Here is a 13,551-nt window from a genome sequence, read left to right on the forward strand (position 1 = left end):
GTGAGTTTTCTTTAGAGGTGCGCATCAGGCTTCAGGACACAAAACTTTGGTGTAAATGTAACGCAGACTCATAGATCTCTCTCGCGTCACTGAGTAGTCACAGCCAGTTAGCTTAGCTTAAAGTGCAGACCAAAAACAGAGAAAACAACTAGCCTTGCTCTGTCTAAACACAGCTAAATCCAAACCTCAGGCCCTGTCCTGTATTATTGTTGTGCCGTAACACGTCATCACAGCTTGCTAAAATCACATCGTGGAAGTCACTGTGCCCGGCCGAGAAATAAATCCACACAAAACCCTTCTGCAAAACATTAAGATTTTTTTTCAGGTTAATCAGACCAGATATCATGTGTTAATTAGTGACCTTTAGAGATGTTAAGCAGATTTGTTACCAGTGGACGAGGCCGGATTAACTGTTTCCTGTTATTGGACGAAACTAATCTGGCCTGATGCTAGTCGTAGCTCCATATTTTAACACACACACACACACACACACACGTGACAGCACCTATACCAAAACTTCTCCTTTTGATTGTATATGATCGATGTTTTTTTTTGTTAGTTTGTTTTTTTTAGAAATGCTCACATTCACCGATTCAGTTTTTCTCAAGTCTAAGCCTGCAAAGAACATCTGTGCTAACAGTCATAACACTGAGTGACCTCGCATCTGTTTTATAAAGCCGAGAGCTCAGCAGCAGCTCGCTGTCAGGTCTGGAAAAATATGTGCGAGTGAACTCATCCCTGTTTGGATTCTCAGCTCCACGCAGAGGTTGCCAAAATGTCAAAGTGAGCTGCGGTTTCTCCAAATATGCGTCACGTCCAGGTGCACTGCAGTGTCATGTTTTCACAGTTGATGTATCTTTAAAAGACATGTAGCCCGTGCGCATAAGACCTGACGTTTGTACACGTGTGTGTGTCTGCTTGTGTGTTAACAGTGGGTTCTTGTCTTGAGCCACAGGGTAAGGTCCCGGTCAGTGAAAAGCCTCCATTGTGCAGAAAAATGCAGACCACCTTGTGTGGAATGACGGGAAAAGAAGAAAGTGGAAGAAAGAGATATTAATAAATGAGTGAGTGACAGATTCTGAAGGACCTCTTTCTTTGGGATATTTTTAAATTCGCGATACAGTGGGAAGGAACCGGTAGGAATGCGGATATGCATACTCTCACATCCACATTTATGCACGTCTCATCGTAACCACCAAACAATTTCTGGCCCACATGAGCCTGCAATTTTGTGGGAGGCAGGAAGGAGGAGGCTCTTTGTTAGCGCGGATAATTAAATTCATCTCCCTCCTCTAATATAGATTTTCGGGGGAGATTTGAAGGCTCTAAACAAGCTCCCTGTCGTCCATTGCCAGGGCTAATAAACCCTCTAAGCCCGCGGAATGAATGGCTGTAGTAAAGAGCGGAGGGGAAAATGTCTTTGTCGATGAGAATGTTTTTCAGCGGAGGAAATTGCTCGGTGAATTTGAGGGAAAACACAAATTAGCCAAATTGCGCCCCTCCCAATCTAATTTGGACAGAGGCGGCTCTGGTGCTCGAGGACGGGAGCTGGAAGAGGCGGTTGGAATTGGTCTCCCTGGTGCTCATTTCCTACTTGCATCTTAAAATGTTAATGTAATGGATCCAGCACTTTTCCATGTCATCATCGTACAGAAACACTCGTTCGGATCATTTCCCATCTCTGGATTTTACAGCATTTTGTTAGAAGCTCCGCTGGAAAAATCACGCTGTATCACACAAAAGTTCACCGTAATGTTTTATTCTTGACGGTTTGAGCGTCTGAGCCAATTAAAAGCACAAAAGTTACACCTGGAAAAGATTTGAATGCTAGCAAGTGAAATTTTAAAAAAAAAGTTGGAAAGGTCGAAGAAATACATCAAGGAGCACGTCCTTGCTAAACCGTTTCACACCTCCACCTCTCAGTGGCGTATTCCACACCTTCGTAAATGTTTTACGAGGCTGCCGTGATCACTGTTTTGCCACACACAGCCCACACACACACACACACACACACACATGCGAGCAGGCACCACAAACAAGCTGTGTACCAGATGATGTTTACACAAAGCCAGGAAGTTGAGATGCCAGGCAGGTGCGGGAGGTGCAGACAGGCAGGATCCAGATCAGATTGCCCCCGTGTGTAGTGGGAATGTTGCGCTGCGGTGTTGATTTCACTTGTGACTCCGCATTATTATCCGTCTGCCTGCGCAGTGTGTCTACATTGGGGAGTGTTGGTCGCACAAAACAGACATTTAAATGTGCAGCATTTTATAGATTAAGTTAATAATTTATTGAGCAGATTAATTGGGAAGCCTCACATTGCCCGAATTATGTGAAAGTGCAAAACATAGAGTGGGATTCATGTTTAGTCCAGCTGTGTTAAATAAATTGAGCGTGCCAGCGTATTAAATTTATTTGAATAACATTTAAATGCAGTATAAAAAAACTTTCGGGCCATAAATTTCGGGCCTAGTTTCAGCTGCTTTTGTGATGGAAAAAATCATATTTTTATCTGAGCTAGTGGAACAGCCGTAGATTAGGAGTTACGACCACTGACCACTGAACATATTTACGGGTTATCTCCAAGTTACTGTAAGTAGAAAAAAGGAATGAACCATGAAGTTTGAAGCGGCGCTTCATGCAAAACATCCTCTGAGCCTTCGTGAACGTCTCATCCTTTCTCCTCATCCCATCCAGCCCTCTCTATTTTTCATCTGCCGTTTGTCGAGAAGTCATTATAATGCTCATTAAACATGCTGCTTCTGTTTTCATCTTCGTCACAGCAGTGTTCAAGGAGTCACTGACTGACACCTTGTAAGTCAGTACGAGCGTGTACAGAACGTGTCCAGTTTGACGTGAAACACAGGCTATGTTACGCTTTAAAGCAATTAATTGAAACTTTTAAGTATGTTCATCTTGATTCCCCCGGCAGTCTCTCTCTCTCTCTCTCTCTCTCTCTCTCTCTCTCTCACACACACACACACACACATAAAGGAGCAGCGGCAGGTCCACTCCTCGACATGCCAGTGTGTGCGCTCACGCTGCCAAGAGCGTCTTGCGGCCTCTTGTGTGAAGTGGGATTATGTTAATTTGTCCTTCGTGAAGGCACTCTCACCGCCGCCCGCACACAATTGTCAAAATGGAAAGACGGAGAGAGAGGGAGGGAAGGAAGGAGGGAGAGGACGAGTTGAGAAAACGAGTGGGAGAGAGGTGAAGGCGTGATGAGTGGTTCCTGAGAGGTGGCTCGATGAGGGGAGTGGGAGAGGCCCGAGGCTGACGGAGAGATGAGTGGTGCCAGGGGAGAATGTGGAAGACAAATGGCTTGAGTGGCTGAATCAGGTGAATAAAGAAAGTGTTGGGATGTGAGGAAGAGCGATAGCGAAGAGGATGAAAGATTTCCAGAGTGTAGGTTTTTTTTCAAAGTTAAATATACAGGCTGGAAATATGGGAACCGAACTGAATCACAAATTGAGCTGTTAAACTGTCCACGCTTTGTGATATTAGTGTAGCTTCATTCTTGTTTATTGAATTATTTCATTGCTTTTCTGCGAATCATTTAATCCTAATAGTTTTCCTTTATTCCAGTGAGTTCTGATTGAGAGAAGCAGAGGTGCACTGACGTGTTTAGTCTGAGGGAACCACAAACATTTTGCTTTTTTTTTGCTTTTTTTTTCTGGCTGCAGACATAAGACATGAGACTGATTTGTGTGCGCACATGCATGCAACTCCCAGAGCACTGTCAAAGCTGCACCTGTCCAGTCTGAGTTCCTTATGAGGACACCAGTGAGTGTTCGCTACAGGAAACCAGTGCGTTTACCGTTTGTTTTCTGAGACAACAGCACCACCCCCTGGCGAATTCCTGTAACATCTCCGCTTACATATTTTCCAGTAACCCAGCTGACTCAACACTTTGTATCAGGAATTGCTAAGATGACACTGAACCTCTCATTACTGATTAAGAAGAAGGCTGTTGCTAATAATATGCCAGCACCATTTATTTGTCAGAAGGTTTTCTGGTGAACTTTCTGTTTGCGCACACAGGCCTGTGCTGTGGGAAAACGGTCTCAGGTGATGGTACACGTATGTCGTTTACTGAGGTAGACGCCTCATCCCTGCTAGGCTAGGCTGGTCTGGCGCTGACCGGACCTCGTTTGGACAGTAAAACGATCACGGTCAAAAAAATGAACCCTATCTTTTTCATGTCATGCTGCAGGCCCAGAAGAATGAGAGGGAGTCTATCAGGCAGAAGCTGGCCCTGGGCAGTTTCTTTGACGATGGGCCGGGCATCTACACCAGCTGCAGCAAGAGTGGCAAACCCAGCCTGTCTTCACGGTAAGAGCTGACCTTTTCTTATCCAATAATCATGTGGTATGTAATTAGAAAAGCAGAAGGTTTTCTGTGGTTTCTGAATTCTCAGAATAAGCATGCATTGAAAGCGGATCCTTCGCAACGTTTTGAGGGCAGTCAATTGATGTCAAGAGAGCACGAAGTCTGGCTGTATGGGGATGTTAAAAAATAAATCAGCAGCATTAATCACGAATGAATGAGCCAGACGTAATCAACCCTTGTGGCTCTCACTTCCTTAAAAGACACCTACATATGTTCACAAACACACACAAAGACACAATGCTGCCACCTCCTACACTGCCTTACTGGAACAAGATGTCCAGTAAACACTGCCGTGATCATTCAAATGATTTGAATCACCTGGATTTCCCAATATTGCTGATTAACTGTGCATTAAGCGTAAGGAAATATCCACATGGTCGTTCTGGGTGAAGGTACACATGACTGCACTTGGTTTATTAGGCAGATATTTTTAGGGGTAAATTCAGTTTCAGATACTTTTTTTTTTTTATGATACTTACATTTAGTTTTTTGATGAATTCCATCCGAAGGGAAGATTATAAAATTGTAAATGAACTTTACCACCTCTTTACTAAATTACCACCAATATGTTTTTGTGGCATTTCTGTCCATTTCTGTTCTTTAACAGTTGAGCTAAGTTTATATCAGGCTTTACACTGTAAGTTATTGAAAGTTACTGGGCACATAAGTGGTTCCTATCAGATTTGAGATTTTGATGCTCGCTCCCTGTAGTGAAAAGCAACCAGAGAACTCAGGTCCTGCTTTAATTGGGAGTGATGGGATCTATACTGTGGAATCAATCCGCTCTGTGTGTAATTACTGGATTGAATAAGCAGATTATTGATCCAGAGAGATGTGGATCCACACCGAGTGATATCCTCGCTCTTCCATGGATCAACCGCCACCCCTCCTCCCCACCCCCGCCCCTCCCCAGTCTCTGGGCCCAGGCAGATCGGCCTCCTGGATCAATCCAGATTGAGCACAAGAAGGGAGACGATTAAAAACACAAGCCTTCCTTAATGGCATCCTCAGCTGGCACTGCAGCTGTGCTGATGAAGGATTTTTGGACTTATTTGTCTCTTTCATGATATTATTACATCACGTGTTTGCATCACTCTGCAGAATTCTCTCCTCGGGCGAAGCATTTTGTTGAACTCAACATCAGCGGCAGTGTTGTTGACAATGCAATCTGTTGTTTTGTTTTGTTTTTTTTTTGCTCCGTGGATGTCGATTACTGCAGAAGCATCTAACCAGTGAACTGATTTCTCTTATCTGCATTCATGCTGACGTCACTCACATTTCCATTTGTGTCCGTGCCTCCGTTGCAGGCTGCAGAGCGGCATGAACCTACAGATCTGTTTTGTCAACGACAGCGGCAGCGACAAGGACAGCGATGCGGACGACAGCAAGACAGAGACTAGCCTGGACACGCCCCTGTCCCCCATGGTAGGCAGCACCAAAATCCGCACCAGCTGGAGAATTCAAGAATGAAAGAAAGTGAATGACTTGAATGCTGAAATCTCTTCAGAATACCTATTTATGACTAAGTGATAGTAGCGATGAGTAAAGATGTGACTGAGCAATAGCAAAATTGAGACATTCAAGAACGAAAGCGGGGTAATGGGTGAGATATTCGTTATGATTCAGAGAGATTCAGAGCCTTCCTTCGACTTTGGCCCAAGTTCTTGGAGTCGAACGAGAGGTGGATTGGTATGTGCTCGCCAACGCCACGGATGACTGGCTTCATTAACCTCATGTCAGCCTGAGACACTTTTAACAAAAAGAGGAGAAAGAGAAAATTATCACGTCTCTGCACGATCAGCCGCCTTCTCCTCACTTCACAGTTTAAGCATAATAACATTTCTGTCAGAGCAAAATGAAAAAGAACACATGAACATGAACACCCTGACCTCGCCAATCGTTTCGTCTTTCCGTCTGTCGTTGTTTACCATATAATGATTGCCTCTCTCTCCGCTCCCTCCCCGCAGTCCAAGCAGAGCTCCTCGTACTCAGACAGGGACACCACGGAGGACGACTCCGAGTCCCTGGAGGACATGGACTTCTTGAGTCGACAGAAGAAGCTGCAGGCGGAGGCGAAGCTGGCCCTGGCTATGGCCAAGCCCATGGCCAAGATGCAAGTGGAGGTGGAGAAACAGAACCGCAAAAAGTCACCAGTGGCCGACTTGGTCAGTGTCAGAAATGCACTTCTCTATTTTTCGGCGTTACGCCCACGTTTAGTTTCAAAAGCCGGTGGAAATGGAAAGGGTCTGAGCCGCAGTCGTACAGATGAGGTTTGTGGAAAACTCAAAAAAAAAAAAAAAAAAGGGGGTTAGCTTAAAAACAAAAATAATATTCAACGACATGTGTTGGTCTGCTTGCTCGGTTATCTCAGCTGCATCAGTTATATATCACGCCCGGTGATTTTAAGATACATTATCAGCTTACGTTCGACACACAATGCTTTTAATGTCACGTAAAAACCACCTTTTAGGTGATTGTTCAGAGCAGGTTTCCAGTAAATCTGCTGACAATAGAAGCTTCTTTGCCCTCATTTGTTTTTATACTTCCCAGCCAGAGTACTACTACTACTCAGCAGAGCGGCCTGTGACACTATCAGCCGGGAAGGTTTTGAAAGGTGTCTCCTGGAATTGTAGCCAAAATCACCTATATTTCCTCCCCCTGACAAGGCAGGACGTCACAGTGACGTGGGATGTAATTGAAACAAATCAAAGCCTCCTCCACCCGTCCTCTGCTCCCCTTCTTCCTCCGGCCCCATTTAGAGGGAGAGGAAGAAGGCGATGACGACCCCGCTCATAATTATTTCATCCGTTTTTATCCGCCCCGCTGCCCCGTTGGATCCGCACGCCGAGACGCACACACACACACACACACACACACACACACCCGCAGTGTTGGACTAGCGCACGCTGTGTTTCCCTCAACCCTGAGCCGCTTTACTTATTCAGAGAGGAGAAGGGCAGCGCGGCCGGGTTCATCTATAATTCATAAGCGGGAAAGCATTGACTTGGGTGTTTAGGGATGTAGCAGTGCTCGGCAGTCAGAAGACATCACTGTCACATTCGGACTGAACCCGCGGTGAATGTTAAGTTGTGATAAGGTTACGCTGACTGGGGTGTCCAAAACGCCAGAGATCTATTAAACGGCAGTCGTCGCAAATGCTCAGCGCTTCCATAGGAGAGGGATTCCCACAAGGATTACCCGTACCGAAAGGGAGCACCTCAAATTATTTGAAGAAAAAAAAAAAGAAAAATATACAACTATTTAATGTTTTTCAGGCAAGGCCATGTGTGTTCTACATTAAACTCGGCCTACTGCAAATAATACACAGGTTCAAATATTCATTTTTTATTATTATTTTGATTCCCCACCTCCATTTATTTACTAAAATATGTATGTAAAGAAATTTAAATTTGGGGGGGAAAATAAAAATATATGTATATATATATATATATATATATAAAAATGTCTAAACAACCAAAGATTTTGCGACCCTCCCCGCAGTACCTCTGCGGAACCCATAGGGGCCACGAACTCCCTGTTGAAGACCTAAGCTTTAAAATGTTGATATCAAAACAGTTAAAATGATTGACATTTAACACAGCTTGGTAAAAGTCATGGAAAAAATAACCCTTACTGAAATCCTAATTACTGACATTCTTTGACATAAACAGCAATGACTAAAGATAAGATAACTTTACAATGATGCAACAGTGTCAGTTGAGGATTACTTCATCATATCAAGCAAATATGTGGGTGGGTGTCTGGAAACCGTTTCATCGCTTGACTAAAACTCAGTTGTCATGTGCCTTGCATGGGAATTTGTAGCGCAGTGAGTGTGCCCCCCAGATTTCTAGTTGTGTGCAAAGAGCGTGGCTTCCCCTAAGTACCAGAGAAAGTGAGAAGAAAAAAAAGAGAAAAAAAAAAAGCAGGTGTCGAGATTAAGATTTTACTGTAAAACCTCAACTCTCTCTGCTTCCTTTCATTCAGATACAAGAATGCGCTTCCTCACCCTGATACCTGCCTACTCATTGCAGGACATGGGCTTTCTAATATTTAATGCACGGAGGGTAATTTGCAAGTAGTAGTAAGATCAGTCGGGCCCGGGTTCTTTGACATCACATTTCTCCCTATGTCACTCTGTAAGTCCAGTCGGTTGAAACTGAAACTGACGAACGCCTCCCTAGTACAGTCGTACTGGTGACATTGCGAAAGTGAAAGAGTGGTGAGAAGTGAACGAGAAGGCGCCCACGCATTAATCCCAGCGTGGCTCGTAGAGCAAAAAGACCGGAATATTTGTCTAGATGTGGAAGAAAATGGGTGTCGGATGGACACAGTGTCCCTGATTACATTACAGATATGTGCACTTCCTATATTACGTACATAGGGAATTCAGAAAGTTTCCATGCAGATAGAGGCCACGCTGTGAAATAAAACCAACCAGATAGCTGGTTATTTTCATTTTGTACCCAATTTCTAACCATTGCTAGTCATTCATTTTGTAAGCAATATATACACAAATATCTATATATATATATATATAAGTTTTATACTTTTTGAGCAGTAACGCTTTTAAACAGATGACCGTAGCTCGAAAATGTACAACATACAGCTTCAGTGTTTACATTGTATCAATCTGTACAACTGTGTGAACATTTTAATAATGACATGTCTAAATACTCAGTTTGCAGTGCAATGCGATTAACACAGGTTAAAACTGAATGTTTTTTGTTTTTTTTTAACTCGTGTTTAATCGTGTTTCTTAGTGTGGCAGTCAAGGGGTTAAACACAGCCCGCCTTTTGGGACCGAACATGTCTGTACTTGGAATCCCCTACGTTTACGGTCTAGCCTTTGCAAAGTGGTGAAATAGAGACATTCCCTTTGGTTTCAGCAGGGAACCATTAAAAGTTGCTGACATGTCTAGTCGACAGTTTCGCTCGGCTTTGATGTCTGTTTATTCTGCTATCAGTGTGTAACCACATTTGCCGGAGCGCGTAACCTTTTCAGACTTCGTCAATTTATACAAACAAAAGAAAAAAAAACACAGAGGAAAACAAAAGAAAGAAAGAAAGAAAATTTGTGTAACACTGTCGGGGAAAAAAAAAATCAGGAAGACCCCACATTCACTCACTGTTTTACTGTTTTTCTTGATAAATGATTTAATAAGTAGGTTAAAATCCCCCTCTGACATTATTTCTACATTTCTGATTTCATTGTTATGTGACAACATCCAGATTCTATTAGTCGACTCTTTTTTTGTTCTCGGATGTGAATTGTAAATTGTAAGCTGCATAAATAGCGGTAACAATAAAGAAGGCGCAATGTTTGCTCGCGCCTCTGTACTTTATTTCACTTTATTTTTTATTTTTTTTGCAGCTTCCACACATGCCTCACATCAGCGAGTGTCTAATGAAGAGGAGCCTGAAGCCCACCGACTTGAGAGACATGACGCTGGGACAGCTCCAGGTCATAGTCAACGACCTGCACTCCCAGATCGAGAGTGAGTTGACCACATAACGCAAAAAGAGACCCAGAGAGAGAGCGAGAGAAAGGATTATTTCACATGACAGGACCTTAATGACCTCTACTTTCAATAACAGAAATGAGCAAGCAGGCAAAGGGGGAAAAACATGCGCATGCATACTGACCCCTACTCTTTTCAGTGGATGTGAAAGTACTTTTATATATGTTAGTCACTTCACAAAGCTGTACCAGTCAACAGCTTCCCCTCAGCATTTACTGTCAATGTGTGGTACACATCACTGATCCTGTGGATGAATAGTCTCATCTTACATAAACAACTCCAAAGAGAAAAAATCCCCACAAGTTAATTTTTTACTTACATTACAGATTTTCCCCTTAAACTTCATTTTTTTTTTTTTTTTTTTTTTTTTTCTGGGCCAAAGCTGAAAGAACAATAAGCCCAAACATGTGACATGACAACCACAACCACGGTGTGAGGTTTTGATGACTCCGAGGTCATTTTGTGGGAGAACTTATCGCCTACAGCTTTTTTAATAAGGCTGCTACGACCAGGCTCGCAATAGATTATGTGTCACGTCAACTAAGGCTCTTCCACACACGCTACACTTTTCCATACTCTAAATATGCACCAAACACGTATCCCTCCCTCGTGCTAATAGTGTCCATCGTATTTTTTCAGGTCTGAATGAGGAGCTTGTACAGTTGCTACTGATTCGGGATGAACTACACATGGAGCAAGATGCCATGCTGGTGGACATAGAGGACCTCACCAGGTGAACAAGCACTTCCTGAGAAACTTATTCACCTTATTCACATTAATATTTCTTTTTTCTTTTTTTTTAATTCACTTTTGCTACAGAGGAAAAAGATCTCATGAGAAAAAGTTAAAAAAAAAGAAAAGAAAAAAAAGGCTCTGTCCACCCCCTGTATCTCACCTATATCACAGTCACTTCCACAGTGCACACTATTAAAAAAAATAGATTTTTTTGACACTTTTTCATCCTTGTAAAATCCCGATATCTGTCACTGTCAGACTGTGGTTGCTTATCACATTTTACTGTGGTCGAAAAATGCTTCATGCTAGTTTTTTTAATATATGCATTAGTTCTCCCCAAGACTTCGACACGGAGTTCCCCTTTAACACCCCCAAAGATGAGTAAATAATGCATTTGTTAGGCACTAATTTCAGCTGTGGATTTAGCGCTCTACTGAAGGGCGCCGTATTTGGGAGCGGTTTAAAATGAACTGCAGTGCTAATGTGAATCAACATCTTTTCTTGTGATTTGCTGCCAGATTTGTCCTTAAAGTAATGATATGTTTCCTTACTTGATTCCAGGCATGCCGAGAGCCAGCAGAAACATTTGGCTGAGAGGACCCTATCCAAATAAAATCCCCACTCTGCCTCCCTCTGCCAAGCTTAAAGCAAACTTTTCCCCTCCGGCCATCCCACCTCTGCCCCGTGGCGATCCAGATCCTCCCCGCTTGTCCTAAGTATTTTGCTCCTTGCTGCTTCCCTGTCCCCCCCCCCCCCTCCTGTCTACCTTAAGGTAGCTACCGCTGACGCCAACGAGCTGGACCTGTCCGACTCGCTGACATCAGTGGTAGCCGCGGCACAGAAGAAAGCCACCCTCTCTCATTTGCTTCTGTGGTTTTTCTCCCAGCGCTAAGGATGGAGTAGCACTTCCTGCTTCCTGGGAGGAAAAGAAACTGATTGTGTGTTGTCATGGATTCAGTCCACAGCTTCCTTGTGCAGTGATATCGGCCTCGCTTTTGCTATTGTTTCTTTTTAACTTTCTACATTCGCCACTAAATTATAACTGTTCAAACGCAAAAATCGTTGGAAAAAAATGATAAAATAAATAGTGAAAAATTTAGTAGAAAGTAAGTCATGAGAAAAAAGAGAAACAATATTGTATAAAATAATAATAATAATAAAAAAAAATGACGGGAAAAACTAACTTCTTCAGAACATTTTAAGTTGGACAGTAATTTAAAAGTATTTCAAAGTCGACCCGTTTTTATTCTGCACAAATGGTAGTTTTCAACTGAGAGATGTTCATTTGAAGGTGCTAAAAGAGTGTAAAGGAAACATGCCTGCCTTGTAGTGGAGTTGTAGATTTTGGTAATACGTTCACTCTAATTGCTCTTCAACATTTTGTGAATGTTGATTTTCTGACACAAGTCATTTTAAATGAATAAGTGTGTTAATATCGTTTTCATCCTGTTGTATTCAAATACTTTATTTGAGGGAAGAAATGTTTATGTACAGATATGTAAAATAAAGAATAAACTTTTTTTCATATACATCTGAGTTTTAGTTTTTGTTTTGTTTGTTCAGTAAGGAGCTTGCTCTTTCCTCTGAACGTGGGGAGTGTGGTCACTGGTCATAACTGCAGTTAAATATATAAAACATCATCACATTACACTTTGTAGTATGACTCAACTTCTCTTTCGGTCTTGCCTAATCATGACACTTTGTTTTTCTCACTCACTCTCTCACTCTCTCTGGAGGTTTCTTTCACATGGAAAAAAGAAATTAACATGAAACAGCTTTTGGACTTGAATGAATGGGCGCTTGTGGTTATATAAACGGTATAAAAAATCTAAGAAATTGATTCGATATGACTGGATTGTTTGGTAATGAATGTAATGTGTTTTCCTGTGAAATGCTCCACCGTTTATCAGATAGATAGATCGATAGATTGATAGATAGATAGTGCTTGAACGTTCAGTCTCTTTAGAGTGAGTGATGGTAAGTTTCAGTGCTGATGTGAAAAGCACAGAAAGGCCAGGAAACTCCTCTCAAACCACACGACGAGAGAGTCCAGCGACCCGTCTACAGGCTCCGAACACCAGGACCTTGAGCATGAGGTCACAGAGTGAGCTCATGCTTTGTGTGTTAATGAAACATTCTCATTAATCTGGATTTCACAGATAGCTATTAACAAATGTTTAACATTCTCAAAAAGTTCATTCATAAATAGTGAAACAGGAAATGGCCAGTCTCGCTGCAAAGGAAACTCCATTGTGAGCTTTCACTCATTGTCACACAGTCCCCAAATTTATGAAGGGCAGATAGTGACAACATCAATTTTTTTTTAACTTTAAGACACAGTGGCTCGGTGGTTAGCGCTGAGGCCTCCCAGCAAGGAGGTCCGGGTTTGCATGTCCAAAGACATGCTCGGTGGGCTAAGTGGTGACTCTAAATTGACCCCAGGTGTGCGTGTGAATGGTTGTATGTCTCAGTGTTAGCCCTGCGATAGGCTGGGCGACTTGTCCAGCGTGTACCCCGCCTCTCGCCCAATGCCGGCTGGGATAGGCTCCAGCAACCCCTGCGACCCTAGTGCAGGATCAAGCGGTACGGGAGATGAGATGAGATGAGATAAATTCAGAACTAAAGAGACCGGGCTCATTAAAGGTTTCCTTAATCATTACGGCTTTTATGTTTTTATGCCTTATGTAAAACAGAACTTGTGTAGTAGTAGTTTTTTCTCCAAAAACAAATGTTTTAAACTAGTTCTAAACAGATCTGTAGTTTAAAATTTGGTACAAACACTTACTACTTACTCCAGTTCATACCGTGGAGGCATTAAACGTGAGCAGCATGGAACAAAATTAAAGGGCTATTTGTTAGCGAACCCATTAAGCTCTCAAGTCACAACACACACGTATGAAACAGA

At 42.7% G+C, this 13,551-nt stretch overlaps 1 protein-coding gene across 1 annotated transcript in view; it reads left to right on the plus strand.

Annotated features, from left to right (window-relative positions):
• schip1 (schwannomin interacting protein 1) overlaps positions 1–12,175 on the plus strand; it is a 195,156-nt gene extending 182,981 nt beyond the window's left edge. Inside the window, exons 10-15 of the mRNA XM_047593814.1 lie at positions 4,214–4,332; positions 5,697–5,814; positions 6,357–6,554; positions 9,764–9,887; positions 10,551–10,644; positions 11,208–12,175. Coding sequence (XP_047449770.1) covers positions 4,214–4,332; positions 5,697–5,814; positions 6,357–6,554; positions 9,764–9,887; positions 10,551–10,644; positions 11,208–11,259 — 705 coding nt within the window. The 3' untranslated portion in view covers positions 11,260–12,175. The remainder of the gene's footprint in view (positions 1–4,213; positions 4,333–5,696; positions 5,815–6,356; positions 6,555–9,763; positions 9,888–10,550; positions 10,645–11,207) is intronic.
• Positions 12,176–13,551: the final 1,376 nt, after the last annotated feature.

This window comes from Mugil cephalus, chromosome 9 (assembly GCF_022458985.1).
Source record: "Mugil cephalus isolate CIBA_MC_2020 chromosome 9, CIBA_Mcephalus_1.1, whole genome shotgun sequence".
NCBI lineage: Eukaryota > Metazoa > Chordata > Actinopteri > Mugiliformes > Mugilidae > Mugil > Mugil cephalus.